The sequence below is a fragment of the Aquarana catesbeiana genome, linkage group LG06 (assembly GCF_042186555.1).
Source record: "Aquarana catesbeiana isolate 2022-GZ linkage group LG06, ASM4218655v1, whole genome shotgun sequence".
NCBI classification, from domain to species: Eukaryota; Metazoa; Chordata; class Amphibia; order Anura; family Ranidae; genus Aquarana; species Aquarana catesbeiana.
Window position 1 is genome coordinate 377,336,161 of NC_133329.1, and position 24,802 is coordinate 377,360,962.

General features: G+C 41.1%; 1 protein-coding gene across 6 annotated transcripts in view; it reads left to right on the forward strand.

The window, feature by feature from the left end:
• LRP1B (LDL receptor related protein 1B) overlaps positions 1–24,802 on the forward strand; it is a 2,172,167-nt gene that overhangs the window by 979,352 nt on the left and 1,168,013 nt on the right. For all 6 annotated transcript variants that reach the window (XM_073634235.1, XM_073634238.1, XM_073634240.1 and 3 more), the window contains exon 6: positions 20,640–20,897. In XM_073634235.1, coding sequence (XP_073490336.1) covers positions 20,640–20,897 — 258 coding nt within the window. The remainder of the gene's footprint in view (positions 1–20,639; positions 20,898–24,802) is intronic.

Consider the following 24,802-nt stretch of genomic DNA (forward strand, 5'->3'; position numbering starts at 1 on the left):
GTCCCCAAACTGTTCAAACTGAAAATGTCTTGGTATGCTGACACCTTAAGAGTTCCCTTCACTGTAACTAAGGGGCCAAGTCCAACCTCTGAAAAACAACCCCACAAAGTCCATAAAGACATGGATAAGAGAGATTGGGGTGGAGGAACTTGACTGGCCTGTACAGAGTCCTGACCTCAACCTGATAGAACACCTTTGGGATGAATTAGAGCGGAGACTGCAAGCCAGGCCACCATCAGTGCCTGACCTCACAAATACTCTTCTGGAAGAATGGTCAAACATTCCCATAGACACATTCCTAAACCTTGTGGACAGCCTTCCCAGAAGAGTTGAAGCTGTTATAGCTGCAAAGGGTGGGCCAACTCAATATTGAACCCTACAGACTAAGACTGGGATGCCATTAAAGTTCATTTGCGTGTAAAAGCAGGCATCCCAATACTTTTAGTAATATAGTGTTAGTACATAAGTTAATAACTTTGACCACAATTTATAATAGTTTAATGCAGGATTTTGTTTGTGATATGTTTCATTTTATTTGGCTGTTTTTTTCCACAATTTTTCAATACACTTTAACATTGCAATTTTCAACATCAAACGTCCATGGACTTAAATAAAAAGTGTGAAATTTTGCAGTGAAATATGACAAAGAACAGCATCAGGAAAACACAGTTACTTTGCCAATCCTGGTAAACAGGTCCCCCTAGAGATACAGACAGGCATGTTGGATGTCTTCTCAAACCATGGCAGCTTCAAAAAGGAGATTAACCTTTATAGCTGCAATATTGCCAGGTTTTTGTGATGTAATAAAAATAGCCTTGCTTGTAATTATGCAAATGAGACAATTATATATTCATAGCTTCAACTCTTATCAAAAGTGACACCGTTTTAAATGCAAATGCTCTTTTATGATTTAATCTCAAATTCTAGGGGTAAGTGCTAAAAAATGGACAACATGATTTCTTTACTTCTGAAATCTGACAGACTTTAGCAGTTTTACATGAACAGAATGAAGTTTAAACACTGAACTCCCAAAGTCCATCTCCAGACAAAGCTGATTCCTCTCCCAATCCTCCCTCTCACTCCCCTCTCATCCCTGTAGCAGTTTTTGGAGCATTTGTTATACTCACCTAAGGCTGACATCCATTTCCCTTGCCCTACTTCTTCCAGGAGTTATGACTGGTCAATCCATTGCGGTAGTGGGCCGGTTGTCTCCTCCTTGACATCATCCACTGCAGTCTTCAGTCCTGCCCCTTGACGTTCAATATGGATTGTCCTCACATTCCAGGAAGGGATGTGGCCACCCAGAGAAGGACCTTCCTCTTTTGCATGGAAAGGAAAGGGAAGACTCAGGACCCAGTGCACCGTGTGACCACAATAAGGGGGGTTAAAACTACTGTCAGTATTTTTTCCCTTACTTTCTGTCCTGTAGACTTAGCAGAAAGTGTGAGGATATCATTTCAATTTGAGGGAAATCCCCTCTTATGCCGTGTACACACGAGCGGAATGTCCGACAGAAAAAGTCCGGGAGCTTTTCATCATATATTCCGATCGTGTGTATGCCCCATCGGACTTTTTATGTCGAAAATTCTGACGGACCTAGAAAGAGAACATGTTCTAAATTTTTCTGACGGAACCAATTCCTATTGGGAAAACCGCTCGTCTGTATGCTGTTCCGACGTACCAAAGACGACGCATGCTCTGAAGCAAGTATGAGACGGAAGCTATTGGCTACTGGCTATTGAACTTCCGTTTTCTAGTCCCGTTGTACGTGTTATATGTCACTATGTTCTGGACGGTCGGAATTTGGTGTGACCGTGTATATGCAAGACAGCTTGAGCGGAATTCCGTCGGAACTCCGTCAGAAAAACCTTCAGAGTTTATTCCAACGGGAAAACCTGTCGTGTGTACAGGGCATTAGTCATGGAACCAAGTGTTCCCGTTGGAAGATTTCCCAACTATTCCTTTTCTGGTGGTAATTCAAAATTTGGGATTTACCCCAACTTTCATTCCCAGTGACATTAGCGATCAGGACACTTAGAGAGAATTCATCTCCCAAACGGAGGACACATACAATGATAAAAACCTGGCAAACCTGGTTCTGACCCCTCACCACTCAAATCTTGAAAAGTTTGCCTTTAAGATCAATCTGTACCCACAGTTTCCATTGTAGAGGGTCACTAAACACTGATGAGGATATCCAGTGTTTGCACTTATCCTTTCAGAACACCCCATGAGTCCTAAACTCCAGGCCTTCTCATACAGAAATACCAAATTCAGCTAGGAAGTTGGCACTTGGCTCTTCCTCCTCCTACCTCCAACGCCTCACAATTGGTCAATCAATGTGATTTGTGGCCCCACCGATCAATAGTGTGGTGTTATAAAGGGGTGGAGAGGGTGGAGTCAAGTGCTATCGGTCATTGCATATTAGAGAGTCCTGACTTTGCAGCTCCAGAGCGGTCTCTGTCCTAAAATAAAGTAGTGAGTTTATTTACCTTCAACCAGCTGGGATAGTGCAGCTAAAGGACTTACACTAATGCACAGTTAATGTCACCCTAACAACATTTGATTCTAATTCCGATTACATTTTGGAAAAGTCAGAAGCAAGCTTGGTAATATCCCCCACTTGTTTCTAATTGCTAGTATAATTCAAAACATTGTGTAGACAAAAAAAGTTCTGAATATAATTTTAACCCCTTCCCAAAGATTTCCCATAGCCCTTTAAGTGGGAAACCTCAGCCCTCATGGATGCGTGTGTGTTGTGTGGTCATTAAAGTGGTAGTAAACCACCAAAACTGACAAAAAATTGTTTAGGCCCCCTGCAAGTTTATCACACCACATAATAGCACATTATGACAGACTTACCTGCAAACAGAACCCTCCAACGCAGGACTGTCACAGCTCCCCCAGCGTTTCCACCTTCACCCAGCATTCCTTTTGGGTTTGCAGGCTCTGGTCAATTGCAACGCATGTGTGCGAAAGCCCCAGCGGCATCGTGGCACTCTGCATTCCTTGGCATGCAATATGCCCTAAATGCAGAGCATCACTTCACATGTGGGGGTGACATCATCGGCTAGTGCCGATGTGCATATCTGCTAAATGGTGTACGTATAGGAGCTATTCATTGTACAATCAGGCTTACCTGATTACTATACACTGTCACAGTACTAATTACACTGGCTGGCAAAGGGTTAACATCTCAGACAATCAAGGAATTAAATGTGTGCCTAACAATATGTGATGTGTGTAATGTGTGTTGATTTTTACTAAAGATATCCTTTCTTTCTTATTCTTTGCAGGGATAAGAAACAGAGAGATCATGCCCTCAGTACAGAGCCCTTTTTTTGTCAACACAGGGCCCTGGGCTATGATTTTACACAGCTAGTCAGAAGACAGAATCCTACTGTGCAGGTGTCAGCAGGGGAGAGCGCATGCATGTATCCTAAACCAGGAAACAGGCAGCAACATACCAGTATGTTGCTTTCCCTGTACAGGTCGCCCAACTGTAGTATATTGCGGGCAGGCGGTCCACAAGTTGTTAAGAAGTAGCGTTAGAGGTGAATGAATCAGATAACCACAGAATGAATTAATCAGAAGCAGCAAGATGCTTGTCTGCAGGTCCTCAGGTACAGCTTTCTCTGCAGCAAGGAGAACAGTGAACAGTACAGTGATGATATCACCAAATCTCACTCCAAATTTGAGTACAGTCCTGGCCAAAAAGTTTTGAGAATGACACTTATAATAATTTTCAGAAAGTCTGCTGCTTCAGTGTTTTTTAGATCTTTTTGTCAGATGTTACTATGGTATACAGAAGTATTGTTACAAGAGGCTTTTATTGACAATTACATTAAATGTTTGCAAATAGTCAATATTTGCAGAGTTGTCCCTTCTTCTTCAAGATCTCTGCAAATCGCCCTGGCATGTTGTAAATAAACTTCTGGGCCACATCCTGACTGATGGCAGCCCATTCTTGTATAATCAATGCTTGGAGTTTGTCAGAATTTGTATTTTTTTGTTCCCCTGCTTTTGAGGATTGACCACAAGTTCTCAATGGGTTTAGGGTCTGGAGAGTTTCTGGGCCATGTACCTAAAATTTCGATGTTTTGTTCCCCAAGTCACTTAGTTATCACTTTTGCCTTATGACAAGGTGCTCCATCATGCTGGAAAAGGCAATGTTCGTCACCAAACTGTTCTTGGATGGTTAGGAGAAGTTGCTTTCAGAGGATGTTTTTGTACCATTCTTTATTCATGGCTGTGTTGAATAAATTGTAAGTGAGTCCACTCCCCTGGCTGAGAAGCAACCCTACACATGAATAGTCTCAGGATGCTTTACTGTTGGCATGACAGAAGACTGATAGCAGCACTTACCTTTTCTTCTTCGGACAGCTTTTTTTTCCAGATGCCCCAAACACTTGGAAAGGGAATTCATCAGAGAAAATTACCCCAGTCCTCAGAAGTCCAATCCCTGTACCTTTTGCAGACTATCAGTCTGTCCCTGATGTTTTTCCTGCGTGGCTTCTTTGCTGTCCTTCATGACACCAGGCCATCCTCCAAAAGTCTTCTCCTCACTGTGCGTACAGATGCACTCACACCTGCCTGCTGCCATTCCTGAGCAAGCTCTGCACTGGTGGTGCCCCGATCCCGTAGCTGAATCCACTGTAGAAGATGGTCCTGGTGCTTGCTAGACTTTGTTGGGCACCCTGAATCCTCCTTCACAACAATTGAACCTCTCTCCTTAAAGTTCTTGATGATCCAATAAATGGTTGATTTTAGTAGTAGTAATATCCTTGCCTGTGAATCTCTTTTTTGGTTAACAGAGGAAGAACAATTTCAAGTGCCACCATCCTTTTAAAGCTTCCAGTATGTTCTTCTAACTCAATCAGCATTACAGAGTGATTTCCAGCCTTGTCCTCGTCAACATTGACACCTTTGTCAGAGAATCACTGACATGATGTCAGATGGTTCTTTTGTGGCAGGCCTGAAATGCAGTGGAAATGTTTTTTTTTTTTTTTTTATTTGGGATAAGATTCATTTTCATGGCCAAGAGGGACTTAGCAATTAATTGCAATTCATCTGATCACTCTTCATAACATTCTGGAGTATATGCAAATTGTCATCATAAAATCTGAGACAGCAGACATTGTGAAATTTTATGTTTGTGTCATTCTCAAAACTTTTGGCCAGGGCATTGCATACTAGCACATTATGAAATACTTACAGTACCTTAGAACAAAGATCTCCAGCAGCGTGCTCTCACCACTGAAGGCGCTTCCATCTCCACCTGGTCTTCCTTCCGGCTTTGCGACCTCCGGCCACCTGACTGGCCACGTCGCATTGATGTTTCACAGACCGCGGCAAGGAGCTCTGAAGGAATGGCACAGGTAAGCCGTCCCTTTAGAGAGCATGTGCCGGTGACGTCACCAGCTGCATGCAGCGTGAATATCTCCTAAACCGTGCAGGTTTAGGAGATATTCAGTGTACCTACAGGTAAGCCTTATTATAGGCGTACATGTAGATACAAGATTTTAAAAAATGGGGTTTACTTCCACTTTAAGACAAATGATCATTTTTTTTCTGTGTACTACTTAGGTACAAATAACAGTTCTAGGTTTTCCCTATAAGATAGCAAATCTTCAGTTTTGAGTTTAGGTCCACTTTAAATATAAAGTGAACCTAAACTGGTCTATAAACTGGCTTTACGGGAAGGTCTTGCTAATATTCCAAACATGAAATGACTGCAGATAATTTTGAATCAGAAGTCAAAGGTTGCGATCGTGCTCCATAGTGGAATTACAGGACACATACCGGCACAGCCTGTTCTGCCGCTGTGCTGTAGATCTGCTTAAAACAAACAGCCATAAAACAAACAAATTCCTCTAAGTGTTCTGAATCGATTATATCCCTGAAACCTTTGGAGTCCCTGAACCTCTGAGCATTTCTTTGACCTAACAGCCAGGAGGAAAGTATAAAAGATGTCTCCCCTGGCACCAAATGCACACAAGACAACAGACGGTTTTAAAAGTGCTGCTACCTTGAAATAGTTCAAAGTCCCCTCTGGTGCCTGAACGAAATACATACAGATTAAGTTCTTGGCAAGGTTAGCTACTAGCTAGTAAATTCCGAGCATTGTGCTGTAGTATATAGGAAAGCCAGATTTAGGATAAGGTTAATTGTCTAGGTATACCTGTATTATCCTTCATAGGTGTAACAGATTTCTAATTAATAGGATAGATAACTAATATTAAGAGGGCCTGTCATCAGAAAGATATGCTATTGCTATCTTGTTTATGAAAGTATAGGTTGCAGGATTGTCATTCTTATTTAAAAACTTAAAAAATGACTAACCTGAAGCATGGATGACAGCAATGACAGCATCAGCACCCTTAAAACAGATCAGCATTGGTCAGGATATTTTTCTCTTGAATGAGTTCCTTTGAAAATGGAGCAAGTGGAAAAAAAGCCGAACTATTCTTAAAAAGGTTCCTTAGACCCTCCTCCCACCTATCCTGCCTAACCTGTAGAAAAAAGCATCTGTATGCTTGTCTATTTTTAATCCACTTCAGTCTGGTCACAGGATCCTGCAGCTCTGGCTTAGGGGGCGCTCAACAACGGCTGGGAATCCCAGGAGCTGTGAAGTCACACATAGGGTCCCATGGCCTAGCAATTGTTGGTGCTCCCTCCTCTCCCCTGCAGTAGCTGCTCAGTGACACAGGGGAGCTGCTGCTGTGGACCAGGGCAGATGAAAAAAAGGGAAATACACAGATTTTTATATAGGTTAAGTAGGACAGGTAGGAGGGGGGGGCATTTTTAAGAATAGTGTAATGCCCCGTACACACGGTCGGACTTTGTTCGGACATTCTGACAACAAAATCCTAGGATTTTTTCCGACGGATGTTGGCTCAAACTTGTCTTGCATACACACGGTCACACAAAGTTGTCGGAAAATCCAATCGTTCTAAATGCGGTGACGTAAAACATGTACGTCGGGACTATAAACGGGGCAGTGGCCAATAGCTTTCATCTCTTTATTTATTATGAGCATGCGTGGCACTTTGTCCGTCGGATTTGTGTACACACGATCGGAATTTCCGACAACGGATTTTGTTATCGGAAAATTTTATCTCCTGCTGTCCAACTTTGTGTGTCGGAAAATCCGATGGAAAATGTCCGATGGAGCCCACACATGGTCGGAATTTCCGACAACACGCTCCGATCGGACATTTTCTATCGGAAAATCCGACCGTGTGTACGGGGCATTAGACTTTTATTCCACTTTAAGCATTATACCAATGTTTTATCGTATTCATGTTTAATTGTACATTGAATAATGTAGGGGCTTTTTAAGTATGTTTAACCACTTCAATACCACACACTTAGACACCTTCCTGCCCAGGCCAATTTTCAGCTTTCATTTAAATGACAATTGCGCCGTCATGCTACACTGTACCCAAACAAATTCTTTATCATTTTGTTCCCACAAATAGAGCTTTCTTTTGGTGGTATTTGATCACCTCTGCAATTTTTATTTTTTGCGCAACATATTAAAAAAGACCAAAAATTTTGAAAAAAAACAATTTTTTTCTTTGTTTCTGTTACATTTTTTTGTAAATGAGTACGTCTTCAATGATGGACACTGATATGGCTGCACTGACGGGCACTGATAAGGTGGCACTGATGGGCACTGATGAGGTGGCACCAATGAGGTGGCACTGATAAGGTGGCACTGACGGGCACTGATGGTGGGCACTGATAGGCGGCACTGATGGGCACTGATATGTGGCACTTGTATGCGGCATTGATAGGCACTCATAGGCAGCACTGATGGGCACTCATAGGCGGCACTGATGGGTACTTATGGGTGGCACTGAAGGGTACTTATGGGTGGCACTGATAGGTGGCACGGATGGGCACTTATGGGAACAGATAGGTGGGCACTAATGGGCACGGATGAGCACTGATGGGTGGCACTGATGGACACTGATGGGTGGCACTGATGACACTGATGAGTGGCATTGCTGGGCATCCCTGTTTTGTAAATTGCCACAGAGGTGTCAGTCAGTGATTGGCACTGATTGGCATATTTTGGGGCATATTTTTTACATGTGGATGGCCATGGGGATGTACCTAGCCATCCACATGCTGGGGGCTTCCCTGGTGGTCCTGGGGGCTTCCCTGGTGGTCCAGTGTGGGCATCTGAGGGGTAGCGGTGTGTCAGACTGACACACCGCACCACCAATCGCCGCGATGCGCGCCCCAACGGGTGCGCGGCAGCTGTTATCCTACTGGACGTCATATGACGCCCAGTCAGGATAATTGAACCACCGCCTGGCCGTCAATCTGCTATAGGCTGGACGGGAAGTGGTTAAGAGTATGCAGAGCCCCAATTAAACAACATACAGTTTAAATATTTAAAGCAGTTCTAAAGGCTGAAGGCCACAAAAACCTTCTGTGTTCAGCGGCCCCCCTAATACTTACCTGAGCTCCTTCCGATCCAGCGATGTTTACAATAGCCTCGGCTGTCCTAGTGTCCCAGGATTCTCCCTCTTTATTGGCTGAGACAGTAGTGGGAGTCCATTGGCTCCCACTGCTGTCAATCACACATTGAGCCAATGAGGAGAGAGTGTAAGGCGAGCTGCCTCTGTATGTGTCTTAAAGTAGAAATATAGGCAATTTTTTTTTTTGTCATTTTGGATAGAACAAAAGAGGGTTAAAATCCCTGTCAGATTTTTTTTTACCATCTATGTCCCATTGCAGAGATTTTCCTTCACTTCCTGTCTCATAGCCAAACAGAAAGTGAGAGGAAATCCCTGCAAATTAAAGGAATTCGTTGGACATCCCCAGGTCACGATAACTAGTGTCCTCATTGGAATGTTTTCCCTCTATTACTTTTCTAGGGAACAACCCAAAATTTGGGATTTTCTTTTACTTTCACTTTTAATGATATTGGTAAACATGATATTGATAAACAGAGAGAGTGAATCCCCTTAATGGGGGAACATACAGCAATAAAAACTGACAGATGTTCTAATCCATCTCCACTCTATCCAAAACTAAAAAAAAAAAGTTTTGCCTTTAATTATACTTTAAGCTGGATATACATTATACAATTTTTGCTGTTCAATTTCCTTTAGATTTACCTTCAACTATGCAGTGCAAGGGCCTGCCCGATTGCGTAGAATATGAAAGTGTTTAGGTTTGACCTTATCTGATATGGTTTTGGTAAATCTAAAGCAAAGTTGTACAAGAAAATTGTATAAGAATTGTATAAAAATTGTATAATGTGTAGCCAGCTTTATGGATACACAGAGCAGCGGCTCGGGAGCAAGCACACAGTGGTGCCCCCATGGCGAGCGGCTTTCTGGGGGGGCATTGCTTGGGAGGGAGGAGCCAGGAGCGCTGGCAGGAGACCTGAAAAGAAGCGGATTGGATCTGCTCTGTGCAAAACCACTGTAAGTATAACATGTTTGTTATTTTAAAAAAAAACAAAAAACAAAGCTATGATACAATTTTAAGTGTGACAACATTTTTGTTTTCCGACATATTTAAAGTGTAAGTAAACCCCCCTATCATTTTCAGCCAAGGAAGCTGCCATCTTTGCCTCTGTTTAATGTACAACTGCCATGATGCTGCACATGTGATCAGTTATGACACCAACCATTGGATGGTATGACAGTTTGGTTGAGAGCACAACCAATGGGAGTGTTACATTTCCAGGACATGCCGGAAATGAAACTGTTTTATGGACGGGTTTACTTCCTCTTTGACCACCTTGTGCCCCCGCTATAGCCAAAAGACGGCTACAGCGCGGCGCTCAATTGCCGGGAGGGCATCCCTGGATGTCCTCCTGTTTACATTCCCCCTGCGCGCTGCCACGGGCACGTGGCGGGGGAAATCTGTGTTGGCCGTGTCCCTTGGACACAGCCAATCACAAATCGTGCTAAATGGCCAATCACAGCGGCCATTTAGCACTCGATCTAAGTGTCCAATGAGAGATGATCTCATATGTAAACATATGAGATCATCTCTCATTGCCGACTCTTCCTCCTCACACAGAGACAGCGTGTGAGGAGGGAGAGCTTCCATGCTGCAGCGGGAGTGAAAAAAATCAGTTACACTAACACAATACAGTGCCATCTGTCCCCAGTGCCACCTATCAGTGCCATCTGTCCCCATCACCATCTGTCCCCAGTGCCACCTATCAGTGCCATCTGTCCCCATTACCATCTGTCCCCAGTGCCACCTGTCAGTGTCACGTGTCATCAGCGCCACGTATCAGTGCATCTTTCATCAGTGCCACCTGTCAGTGTCACGTGCCATATGTTATCAGTGTCACGTGTCATCAGTGTTGTGTATCAGTGCCATCTGTCATCAGTGCCACATATTAGTGCCATCTGTCATCAGTGCCATGTATTAGTGCCATCTGTCATCAGTGCCACGTATTAGTGCCATCTGTCATCAGTGCCACGTATTAGTTCCATCTGTCATCAGTGCCACGTGTCATCAGTGCCACATATTAGTGCCATCTGTCATCAGTGTCACGTGTCATCAGTGCCACGTATTAGTGCCATCTGTCATCAGTGCCACGTATTAGTGCCATTTGTCATCAGTGCCATGTATTAGTGCCATCTGTCATCAGTGCCACATATTAGTACCATCTGTCATCAGTGCCACGTGTCATCAGTGCCACGTATTAGTGCCATCTGTCATCAGTGCCATATCAGTCTCACATGCCATCAGTTCCACGTATCAGTGCCATCTTTCATCAGTGCCACATCAGTGTCACGTGTCATTGTCCTGGTGCTCCAGGGCCTTCAAAAGTGTAATAGGTAGTCAACAAGTTAGATGTGTAATTTATGCTCCTAGAACACGTGATGGTGCTCCCTGCATGTTGGGCCTCTCTAAGTGGCCAGGCTGTGAAAAAGTCCCACATATGTGGTATCGTAAAACTCAGGAGGAGTAGCAGAATGTATTTTGGGGTGTCATTCATGGTATACACATGCCCTGTGAGAGAAATAACCTATTACAATGACAATTTTGTGGGGAAAAAAAAACAAAACAAAAAAAAAACCATAATTTTACAAAGAATTGTGGTAAAAAAATGACAACATCAAAAACCTCACCATGCATCTTACTAAATATCTTGGAATGTCAAAAAAGGGGTAATTTGCGGGGTATTTGTACTTTCCTAGCTTGTTCGGGTCCCAAGAAATGAGATGAGAGGCCAGATGTGATCAATTTTTTATGTTTTGCACCACAGCTTGTAGACTTTCTAACTTTCACAAAGACCAAAAAATATTCAATAATTTGGGTTATTTTTACCAAAGAGATGTAGAAGTATAAATTGTGGCCAAAATTTATGAAGAAAAATTAATAATTTGCAAAATTTTGTCACAGAAACAAAGAAAATTTCGTCTTTTTTTCAAAATTTTCTTTCTTTTTTCATTTATAGCACAAAAAATAAAAAACCCAGAGGTGATCAAATACCACCAAAAGAAAGCTCTATTTGTATGAAAAAAAGGACAAAAAATTCATTTGGGTACAGTGTTACATGACTGAGTAATTGTCATTCAAAGTGTGAGAGCACTGAAAGCTGAAAAGTGGTCTGGTCACGAGGGGGGTTTAAGTGCCCAGTTGTCAAGTGGTTAAGAAGGTATACTTGTGATTCAGCCACCTCTGGCACACTACTTATTCAGGAAGGTGGCATGACTGGGTATTGTTGGAGCTTCCTGTGCCTTCTCATTGGAGTATGACTGATACTGTCCAGGCCCACCGTGTCCTCTCCTCTACCTGTAATGCCCCGTACACACGGTCGGATTTTCCGATGGACAATGTCCGATTGTGGCGTGTTGTCGGAAATTCCGACCGTGTGTGGGCTCCATCGGACATTTTCCATCGGATTTTCCGGCACACAAAGTTGGAGAGCAGGAGATAAAATTTTCCGACAACAAAATCTGTTGTCGGAAATTCCGATCGTGTGTACACAAATCCGACGGACAAAGTGCCACGCATGCTCAGAATAAATAAAGAGATGAAAGCTATTGGCCACTGCCCCGTTTATAGTCCCGACGTATGTGTTTTACGTCACCGCGTTTAGAACGATCAGATTTTCCGACAACTTTGTGCGACCGTGTGTAGACAAAACAAGTTTGAGCCAACATCCGTCGGAAAAAATCCTAGGATTTTGTTGTCAGAATGTCCGATCAATGTCCGACCGTGTGTACGCCCTATAAGTGTGCCTTGTGCTGTGCTGTATGGTCTATTCACATCACAAGGTTGTGTGCTGCAACACGCGTGTTGGGTTATGTTAAACATCCCATTCAAAATGAATGGGCTGAACCGAACAGCAACACATATGAAAATGGGGCAGGCATTTATCTCTTTTATGCAATTCAGTCACTGACGTGGAAAAAGTATGTAGTTAAGAATTTCTCATTTTTACTCTTTTTAACAGCTGTCTCTGGGTTGTAATGGCGATGATATTAGCAATTGAATTGGTTTTGTTCTCTATTTATATTTGGTGAGCACAAATTTATGATTAGCCATTTTACATATATCTTCATAATAAAATGTTCAAACAATCCATCCATGAAAAAGATATTCAGAAATAGCTCAATAATTACTCTAACGCATAATAGGAACAAATTCTCCCAATAGACTGGGGTAATATGGCTTGCACTATTGGCCTTTCTTACAGCTATCTTGTTATTCCAAACCCCTGTAGTTACAACGTATGCCCCATACACACGATCGGACATTGATCGGACATTCCGACAACAAAATCCATGGATTTTTTCCGGATGTTGGCTCAAACTTGTCTTGCATACACACGGTCACACAAATCTTGTCGGAAATTCCAAACGTCAAGAACGTGCTGACGTACAACACATATGACGAGCCAAAAAAAATTAAGTTCAATAGCCAGTGCCGCTCTTCTGCTTGATTCTGAGCATGCGTGGCACTTTGCGCGTCAGAGTTGTGTACACACGATCAGAATTTACGCGAATGGATTCTGTTTGTCGGAAAATTTGAGAACCAGATCCCAAATTTTGTTCGACGGAAATTCCAATGGAAACTGTCCGATGGAGCCTACACACGATCGGAATTTCTGACAACAAGCTCCGATCGCACATTTTACGTCGGAAAGTCCGACCGTGTGTACGTGGCATAACAATAAACTGCTCTGTATATAGAATCCCAAATCATGGGTAATTAAATTATTGTGGAAGAGCATGTAGAAAAATATATGTGGCAGAAACTAGACAAAATTGGACTGGGGGGGGGGGGGGCAGCATATGTTGACATCTACCTTTTAGTGCCAGGTCCTGGCACTGGTTCTATTTCAATCTTTTCTGTTGCTCACTCTTCTATTCTAGCAAAGTCACCTCATCCCTATTACGAATTCGGAAAGGAGTGTATAGGGGGTATCATACTTCATATTTATGTTTCCAAGCAAAAAGAAGAGCTCTAGGTTCATTTTCAGGGATTTAACTCTCAATTCTTAGCGGTGTTATTTAAAAAAAAAACCCTGAACAGCAGAATAAGTCAAGAAAGTGCTTATTCCCCATCCCTATGTGTTTTCAGTCAGTGAGAGAGAGTCTGAAAGCAAACTGCTTCTCCCAAGCTTTTGCTTATAAGTGTATTCTGTACTAAATGTTTATTTGAACAATAAACTGTTTATATAAAAATGTAAAAAAACTGAAACAATCAGTTCACGTTTTCTTTCCTATAACTTATTATTAAAGTGGTTGAAAAGAGAAAGTCTTTTATCTTTAAAGTTATTGTAAAGCTTTACTTTTTTTTTCATTACAATAACAAACATGTTATACTATACTTACCTGCTCTGTGCAGATGGTTTTCTCTTCTTGGGTCCCACACCAGCGTTCCTGGCTCCTCTCTCCTGCCAGGTGCCCCCCACAGCAAGCAGCTTGTGTCCATTCAAACACAGAGCCATGATTCGGCCCTGACCCTTCCATCTACTGAGTGGCTCACTGGCTGTGATTGACAGCCAATAGCCAATCGGAGTGCAGGTCCCCAGAGAGGCAAGGCTCTTGTGGACATTGCTGGATCGAAAGGGGGCTCGGGTAAATATTGGGGGGGCTGCTACACACAGAAGGTTTTTTTACCTTCGTGAATAGAATGCATGAAGGTAAAAAAACCTTGTGCTTTTACAATCACTTTAATGCATTCTCTTCATTAAGGTAAAACAACCTTCTGAGTGCAGTTGTCCCCTTAGTCCCCCTTATACTTACCTGAGTCTGATCTTGATACAGAGATGTGCACAAGAGCAGAGGCTCTTTTGGCTCTCTCCCTCCTGGCTTGCTATGGGGACACTTTGCAGAGGAGAGGAGTCAGGAGCACTGGCAGGGGAGCTGAATAGAGGAGGATTGGGGCTGCTCTGTGCAAAACCATTGCACAGAGCAGGTACTGTAAGTATACCATGTTTGTTATTTAAATAATAAAAAACAAATACAGAATTTACAACTACTTTAAAGTGGTTGTAAACCCTGTTACACCACGTTTACCTACAGGTAAGCCTTATTATAGGTACTGTGAATATCTCCTAAACTTGCACAGTTTAGGAGATATTCACTGTATCCGCATGTGCCAACGTCATCGGCACATGTACACTGAAGAAACGGCCCTATCAAGCCATTTCTGCAATAGCCGTGACCAGCGGCTCCCGCGTGCGTGCGCGGGAACGACGTCATCTCAGCTCCGGTCAGTCACAGCGAACCCGGAAATAACTCAGGGAGACTCGTCGCCAGTCACAGCGGTGTGCAGGGACCGCTGCAATTGCTTCAAACTGAGGTAAGTATTTCATAATGAGCTAGTATGCAGTGCATACTAGCTCAATATGTCTTTGTCTTGCAGGTTTTTTTTTTCTGGTTTACAACCACTTTAACCTTTTTAGGAACGCCCACCCCCACCCCCATTGTATGGTGATAAATTAATTAAAAAAGAAACATGTCAACACTTTTGTCAACCTATAATAACATTTAACACATGTTTTATAGTAAAACAGTGTACCCAATGAAAGATTTGTATGTATTGTCACCAAAATGGCATGAAAAGCCCCCATAGGTGTGGTGGCTATGTAGTAATTAGAAAAAAAAACCTATAGCTGCTAAATGACAAATTCCTAGCTGCAGTAATTCAAATTTAATTCAGGAATTGACCACATTTGGCTAATGACTTTACCCAGTATTAAAAGTGGTATTACTGTAGCTAGAAATCTGTAATTTAGCGACAGGAGTGTGGTATGTACAGTCCACCTGAATTCCGTCACTATTGACTTCAGTGGTGTTAAAATTTGGTTTGGGTTTTTATGTTGGTTTTTGGCTTGTTTGGCTAAACTGCTGATGAATCAATTGTGGAGGTGTTTAAGCAATACTAATTACAAGAGGCTGATACCAAGCCAAATTCAAGTACTGCTTGAAGAATACATTTACAGACTAATTCATATTTACTGCAAGGAATCCCGGGTAATGTTACTGACCAAGCGTGCCTAATAACATCACCCGGGATTCCTGGCAGTAGTACCACAGCCAGAAATCTGTCTTTTAGTGGTGGGAGTGTAACATGTACAGTCCACCTGAATTCCGTCACCATTCATTTCAATGGTATACAAAAAAGGCACACCAGCCTAGTGCATCATCTATGGCATAATTTATTAAAATAAAGGTAGCACACCATAGACTCACAAAGTGTTAGGCTCCTAACATAAAACAGAAGGAACTGTGACCAAAGCCACAACCCATGGCTCTCATAGTGTTGCCAATTGTCAGTATTTTTTACTGGCACCTATTAAAAAACGGGCAGTAAATGCCAGTGACAGGAAAAGTGCAGTGGCGATGCCAGAGTGTGTTGTGTGATGTCATGGTGTAAGGGAGCTGAGTGGAGTGGCTGGAGCCGAGTGTGTGGGTCTGTGGGACGGGAGCAAGGCAAGCCGAGAACAGGACTGGCAGTGTTGTTTGTACTGAAGTGGACTTAAGGGACCACCTGGCGTGGAGAGAGACTGTCACTGTGACTCAGGAGGGGGCGTGTTGTGTTGGTGAGAGGTCATCGTCATCTGTGCTGCTGTCAGTGTCACCGACAGTGTCAATTTCATGTCTGTGTGCCGTCCATTCAAATTTCTTGCTCTCCTGAGTCCTGTTCCTGAGCTGCTTACTTACTATATTGAAAATAAAATAAGATCATCTATGAATCTTCTGTATAGAACCAATTCAGTTAGTCAATTTTGAAATACCATTTCTTCTTCCCATTTTGACATGAATAGGTTTGCTACATTAGGTGCAAACTAAATGTCTGAAATAATCGGACTGGAACCAAGAGTAATTATGTTGTAAACCAAATTCCTTCAAATTTGATAGAGTGCTCTTGATAAGTGGTTGCAAGAAATGGTCAATGTATTCACCCAATCTTGCATTAATAGATTGCAACCACTTTTCAAGAACACTGTATCATATTTGAAGTATACAAAACATCTCATTCAAGTTCTATATACAATTGAATTGGATAATAGTGAATACCTAATAGCAACAGCAGATGTATCATCACTATACATGATAATTAATCATGAAGAGGCGATTCAGGCATCAAAATGGGCATTAGAACACTATGGAAATCTCCAGAGAAAACAAAAGACGTATGTTTTGAAATGTTTGGAATTTGGTTTACAACATAATTACTTTTGGTTCCAGTCTGATTATTTCAGACAATTACAAGGCATTGTGATTGGAGCAAAGTTTGCACCTAGTGTAGCAAACCTATTCATGTCAAAATGGGAAGAAGAAATGGTATTTCAAAATCGACCGATCTTATCGTAATATGGGGGGGAGATGAAGAGAGTCTAAAAAATGTCAGAAAAATTGAATGATAACCAAAAAAAATATTTAATCTGTCTGTTAAATATGATAAAAAAAATCAATTTTTTTGGATCTCACTATACAGTTGGAAGATCAAAAAATTATAACCAAAACCTATTTTAAACCTGTGGTGAGGAATAGTTATATTTCGGTGGACAGCTGTCATCATTACCCATGGCTCATTAATATCCCAAAAGGACAGCTCATCAGACTTCGGCAAAATTGCAGTAAGATGGAGGATTTTACAGAGCAGGCATCAATGATTGGAGAAAGATTTGTCCAAAGGGGATATAATGAGGGTTTCATTAAAGAAAAAATAGAAGTATCAACTATAAAACGAGAGGAACTGATCAAAGACAAATCAAGACAATTAGAGAAAACATATGGTACCAATTAGTTTTGACCACAATATCCAATTTAGGCAAATATTTAAAAAACACTGATCAATTCTCCAAGCGGATGCACAACTTCACAAAATTCTACCTGAACAACCAAGATTTATTTACAGAAAATCACCTACTCTACGACATATCATTTCAAAAAATGTACCAGATGCACCCATCAGATCAGGCACCCTGTCTTTTTTCCAAGGGAAGGGATTTTACCCATGCAGGAGATGCTATGCTTGTAGACACACAAAAATGAATGGACAAAAGTGCAATAAATTTATTTCCACTACTACCCACAAAGAATACCCAATAAAAGATTTTATCTCTTGTAGAACAGAGGGTGTGGTTTATGTTTTAGAATGCTTATGTGCCATGTGTCAGAAACCATGAACTCAGGCCAAGACAAAAGTACAGTTAAATCACACTTGTTTAATAATAAAAGTAAAGTCAGTAGTCAATGTAGTCAAAACATAACCAAAGTTCGGTAACAGGAACAAATAGTCAGACAAGCCAAATGTCAGGGAGCCGGAGATGAGCGTAGCAAAAAAAATAGAAAAATATAAACCACACTGGAGAGGGAGCCATATAAATAGAGAGCAAAAATGAGTCAAAATGGATTTTTGAACTCAACTCTTTTTATCCGTATGGAATGAATGTGGTATTCAACCTTACCTGCTTTATATCAGATTACTAATTTTTATACAAAGTCCCCATCGTATCTGTGATGTTGAAGCTGTTCCTATGTATCTCACCCCCCCCCCCCTGTTTAGATATATATTTTTATACATTGTTTAGATGTTTTTAGTTCCTTTTAATGTTATCCTTATTATGAATTTAGATGCATTCCCAGCAGGGGTGTAGGGGTGTATATATATATATATATATATATATATATATAGTATATTTTAACATTTCATATCAATTATCATTATAGTTTATTTATGTAATATGAAATGTATGTTTGCATACTCAGATTTAGGATTCATGTGGTTCTGAATAGAGTTTTTTAGTATTTAGGATTTTTAAAAAATGATTAAAGTTTGTTAAAACCCCGGTGCTCATCACTAGACTCCTTAACATTTGAAAAAGGCATGTGATTGGTAGATATGTGCGCCGTCAATAAATTTGTTTCATTTCGTTCCGTTTCGTACGAAAATGAATTCGTATTTCGTAAATCGTGTCTGAAATTCAATTCGGATTCGTACGAAATACGAATTTTGGTTAGATTCGTAAACTTTTCGCGAAATAACGAAAGTTTGTTATGATGAATTTATCATTATGAGGGGTTCCCACCATCCCTGTGCTGTGCTGACTTCCTCTGATTGGTGAACAAAACACCAGTCACGTTTCTGTTGTAACGGAATTTGGATCTGAAATTCCGAAATTCGTTAACTAAATTTTGTATAAAATTCGTAAGCAAAGAAATTCCCATAGGGTTCCCACCACATCTCTGTGCTGAGTTCCCGGGTCTGAGTGTGCACCCGCTGTGCCCATTATGATGGGTTCCCACCATCCCTGTGCTGAGTTCCCGGGTCTGAGTGTACACCCGCTGTGCCCATTATGATGGGTTCCCACCATCCCTGTGCTGAGTTCCCGGGTCTGAGTGTACACCCGCTGTGCCCATTATGATGGGTTCCCACCATCCCTGTGCTGAGTTCCCGGGTCTGAGTGTACACCCGCTGTGCCCATTATGAGGGGTTCCCACCATCCTTGTGCTGACTTTCTCTGATTGCTGAACAAAACACCAGTCACGTTTCTGTTCATTTGGATCTGAAATTCCAAAATTCATTAACGAAATTTCGTATTTCGTATAAAATTTGTAAGCATAGAAATTCCCTTAGGGTTCCCACCATCCCTGTGCTGAGTTCCCAGGTCTGTACACCTGCTGTGTCCATTATGAGGGGTTCCCACTACATCCCTGTGCTGAGTTCCCGGGTCTGAGTGTACACCCGCTGTGTCCTTTATGAGGGGCTCCCACCATCCCTGTGCTGTGCTGACTTCCTGGGGTTTTAACTTTTAGGTTCGTTAACTTTTCGTAACAATTACAAATTTTTGTTATGATGAATTTATCATTATGAGGGGCTCCCACCATTCCTGTGCTGTGCTGACTTCCTGGGTTTTTAACTTTTAGGTTCGTTAACTTTTCGTAACAATTACAAATGTTCGTTATGAATTTGGATCTGAAATTCATGAACGAAATTTCGTATTTCGTACAGAATTCGTATGCATAAAAATTTGTATTTTCGATTCATACGAAACTAATCGCACATGTCTAGTGATTGGTGACGCAGCGTGTTGGGAGGAGTTGGTGACGTCACACCCGTTGTATCAGTTACACAGTTGTAATGGTGAGGAGGAAAGCAGTGTCTCCCTGATTAGCCTTACATAGAAATGATATGCTATACACAAGATGATATAACATGTGAGTGGGATATCAGTATGTCCTTTACCTACGGCCCTGATAAAGTTACATTGTTGCGCGATGAAAGTCTGTTCTTTTCTCTTCCTGAGTCACTGTAGAAAACAGATGGCTTTTTATTGAAGAATGCTGTGAATGTCTTGATGCTTGATGCTATTCCAGGCTGGATCATCTTATAACAAATTTGGGAGCTTTGTATGACCCAAGAGGGTTCCTAAGGTGAGCAGGCATTGCACCTGGTGATGGAAGTAGTGGCACGGACAATATACCCAACTACCACACTTTGTGGAGGAGCACTTAATTAATATTCATTTTATATTGACTTATCTTATTGGACCTTTTTCACAATTATTATTACACAATTATGATTTATTGATTTATTTAGTCACATGTCACTTTAAGCACACTATTATATACAGAACAAGCGCACCACTGTTTAAGAATTGTATACTTTTTATGCTTGAGATCAGTTTGAATGGTGCAGCTGTTCTGTGTTCACCTCATTAGTATTTACGTACACACCTAGCAGCGCTTTAGTATTTATCACACAACTGAATGATTGCCTGTGTTGACTGTAATACCACTTACATCCACCACATTCACCACATTGATATTGACTTCAGTGGTGTTCAAATCTGGGTTTGTTTTTGGTTTTTTTTATGATTTTCAGCCTATTTGGCCTATTGTGTTCAAGCAATAGCAATTGCAACAGACTGAAACCATGTAAGATTCAAATACTTATCCTGCTTGAAGTAATTTAAAAAAAAAAAATAAATAAATAAAACTACATTTAATGATTTATTAATGAATACAGAGCTGAATTAATGTGTCTTTATTATCCGCTTGAAGTTCAGCTTTAAGCTCCAGCAGCAATAGTCTCAGCTCATTCTTGCCTTCCTTTGCTATGTGATATGCAGATTGACATTGCTCTCAAATTAATACTTATGATTGCATTATGTTTAATTCTAGAGCCCGCTGACAGGCCTTCAGTTCTTTTGATTGCAAACTCTGAAACAATCGAAGTGCTGGATCTTAGTGGGGGCAAAGCGCCCACCAGGAGCCCTATGAATGCAAATGGAATTCAAACTCTGGATTTTCTGTATGATGAGAACACCGTCTGCTGGATTGAATCCAGGAAGTCTTCATACCAACTGAAATGCCACAAGATAACAAAGACATGGACTTTCACAGAAGGGAGAACAATGTACATATCTCAGCACCTACACAGTAAGTAGATTGATTGTTTTCTATTGATTATATAGGAATTGTGTATAGAAGTCACTCCTGACTCAAAGCTAAACTTCATTAACCACTTCAGCCCTGGAAGGATTTGCCCCCTTCATGACCATGCCATTTTTTGCGATACGGCACTGCGTCGCTTTAACTGACAATTGCATGGTCGTGCGATGCTGTACCCAACAAAATTGACATCCTTTTTTTTCCCACAAATAAAGCATGTTGTAAACAAATAATTCCTGGCATTCAGCGATAGTCCACATCAGACCGCCAACCATTAAAACTCAAATTGCCTAATATGTTGTTTTTTTGTTTCAGTCATTTTTATTAAGCAGTTCTGAAAATGATTTACAAACAGTAACATATTCAGTATTGCCGTCATGTCCAGAATATTATTCATGTTAAAACTATAGTAAACTATATAGTAAAATATGTGTTCCCTTTTTCCTTATCAAACATTATTTTCTGGATATGTCTAAATGTTACATTTAATGAATGTATGAATAGAGAATAGGGAGAGACCTCCCTCCAAGGCACCCCCATGGGACCTAGCTGTGCCCTCGGAAGGGAGCCCCTGCCCTCCTTGTTGTACTTGTAACTCTCTATGCAGTCAACTACTTTAGAAAGTAACGCCATATAGTGAATACATGTTGTTAATATCTACTTAAAGATAAAGAAGAAGGGTTTACATTAAAACTTTAACTACTACTCAGGTAGCCAAGGTGTGAGAAGAAAAGGTTTTCCACGGGGACCAGTTAGTTTCAAACTTGAGTGAGTTTCCATCTTTGTATGCTAATATCCATTTATATTCAGCTATTGTGTCTATTTTAGCTGTGATGTCCCTTAGGCTAGGGATGTCCAAAGACTTCCATCTATACATTATTGCTGATCGAGCTGCCAGTAAGATATGTGTGGCTATAGATCTAATTGTGGTTGGATATTGATCCATATTTATACTAAGGATGGCTTGTTCTATGTTTGGTTTCACATGGATTCCTATTACCCTTGATAGTAAATAGTAAATTGCTAGCCAGAAACTTCGAAGGTTAGGACAAGACCACATCATGTGTACCAGGGTTCCCACCTGTCCACACCCCCCTCAACACAGGTTTGAGTTATTCTTTGAGAATTTAGCCATAATATAAGGAGTAAAATACCACCTCAACATAAGTTTTTCTGTCAGCTCTTCATAATTTGAGCATCTAGAGAACTTGTAATTACATTTGATTGCATTTTTCCACTGAAGATCCGAGAACTCCTTACCAAGTTCTTTTTCCCAATTCACTAAGGGTTTGTGCTTGGTAAATGCATCCTTTGAATACAGTGAGTTGTAAATTAGTGTAATGCCTTTCAGTTTGGGGTTATATGACTGGGTGTATTTCCATACTTTTTCTATAATCGAGATATGAGTGGTCTTCGTCTTTTGGTAGGAGGAAATTTGGGTGTAAGTAAGGAATTCTGAGTTTGGGATGTTGAATTTCTGTTGTATGGTTATGAAGGACAGCAGTTTATCTCCCATGGTAATATCTGCTAAATTTAGGATGTTGTTTCCTAACCATTTGTGTAGCCGTATGTTGGGAATCATCCATTGGAGTGATTCTAGAGGGATGGGGATGTTAGTCATCGGGTAGAATTCATTCCCTTTGGATTTAAGTTCAGACCAGGCCTGAACCGTTTCGTGTATAGTGGGGTAGTTTGAAATTTCGTTATTTTTAGATACGTAGGATGCCATAAGAAATGAAAGTGGAGATTTACTGTTTAGCCATGCTAGTTCTAATTGACACCAGGGTTTCAAGGTGGGATTGGTGAACCAGTTTTTGAGTTGGTCTACGACAGCTGCTGTGTGGTAGTCTTTTAATAGTGGTAAACCCATACCTCCCACAGATTTCTGTCTACTCTGTAAATGAGGAGAGCATCTGGCCCTCTTACCCACCCACACAAAATTCGATATTTGTTTCTGCATTGTGGTGAAGACTGAGGAGGGTATTTAAATTGGCAAAGCTCTGAAGTAATATATCAATTTTGGGAGTATTAACATTTTGTATGCTGCTAAACGTCCAGATCAGGTTAGGAAAAAGTTTCGGATTCTAGAGAGTTCTTGTTGGAAGGTATTTACTAGTGGGGTGTAGTTGATATTGTATATATTTACGATGGGGGAGGTGAGTTTACTTCCTAAATATGTGATGGAATCTTTGGTCCAAGGGTATGCATGTTTACTTTTGAGGGACATTTTTAGATTTTTATCTATATGAATTCCTAATATGTGTGATTTGGTTGCGTTAACCTTGTAATAGGATACTGTGCTGAACAGGTTTAATATATTGTGTGCTGCGGGCAATGATATGGCTGGGTTAGACAAGGAGAGAATAACGCCGTCTGCAAATAATGATATTTTGTGTTGGCGTTCTTGAGCTATAATGCCCTGTATTTTCGGGTCTGACCTTATTTTCTCTGCTAGGGGCTCCATAAGCAGGGTAAAAATTATAGGGGACAGGGGACACCTCTGTCTGGTCCCATGATTTGGAATGTTTTAGAAAACATTCCTTCTGTAAAAACAAATGCTGATGGTGAGGAATACAGTGCTAATATTGCTCTTTGTATTGGGCCGGTCATTCCAGATTTCTCCAAAACTCTGCCCAGGTAACCCCAATGTACTCTATCGAACTCTAATCTAACATGAGAAGCAGAGAAGGCTCCCTTTTTTGTTCAACCAGGTGCAAGAGGTTCAGCAGTCTCCTGGTGGCTTCCGTGGTCTGACGGCCCAACACAAAGCCACGTGATCATAATTTATCAGTTTTGGTAACAAATTTGTTAGTCTATTTGCTATCAATTTGGCATGTAGTTTCACATCTACGTTCAATAAAGATATTGGCCTGAAGTTTTGCAGTAAGTTAGGTTCTTTGTCTGGTTTGGGAAGGGTAATTATTGTAGCTGTGAGCATTTCTGAGGGAAATTTCGCCATGGACGTAGCTGCTTCAAAGACTCGATATAAGTGCAGTGATAGGATGGTGCTGAATAATTGGTAATATTCAGAAGAATATCCATCAGGTCCCGGGGCCTTGTTATGGGGGAGATTTTTAATAGTTGATTCTATTTCTTGTATTGTGAAGGGTTGGTTCAAGTGGGATAAGTCAGTTTGAGAGATTTTAGGCAAATTCACTGAGGCTAAGAAGTCGGATATTATGGTTTCATTGGGTTGGAAGGTATCAAGGTAGTTTTTAAGATTGTAAATTGTTTCATAGTAATCGCTAAAGGCGTCTGTGATTTGTGATGTAGGGAATTTTTTGTCAAATCTGTATGACTGGGCTTTTAATGAACGCATCTGATAGTCGTGTTGCACTGTCAGGTGGGTTCTCATTTCCTGTCTTGTATTGAACAATGAGTCCCTAATTTTTTGTGTTGTTTTCTGCTTGTTGAGAGTTTCTAAATGAAGGATTTTAGCTAATAACTCATTTAGATGTTCTGACCTTTGCTTCTTTAGTTTTGCACTCATCTGTACGAGCAAGCCTCTGATATAGACTTTGTGGGTGTTCCCCACCATGAAGGGATCATCGACCGAGGGGCTGTTAATGGCAAAGAATTATTTAAGTGCATTCTTAATTTGTTCTGAGTTGTGAGGTTGAGATAGGGTGTAGATGTCATTACGCCATCTGTTAGCCCTGGTCTCGGTACGATGATCCCCCACACCAATGGATATTGGAGCATGGTCCGAACATGTAAAGCAATGTAGTTCAGATTTTACAACCTGTTGCAAAATAAATTTGTCTACCAAAAACAGGTCTATGCGAGAGTATGTGTGATGTACACAGGAATAGAATGTAAAGTCCTTTTCTGATGAGTGTTGGCATCTCCACACATCATAAAGGCCTGATGAGGAGATTAATCAGTCCAGAGTT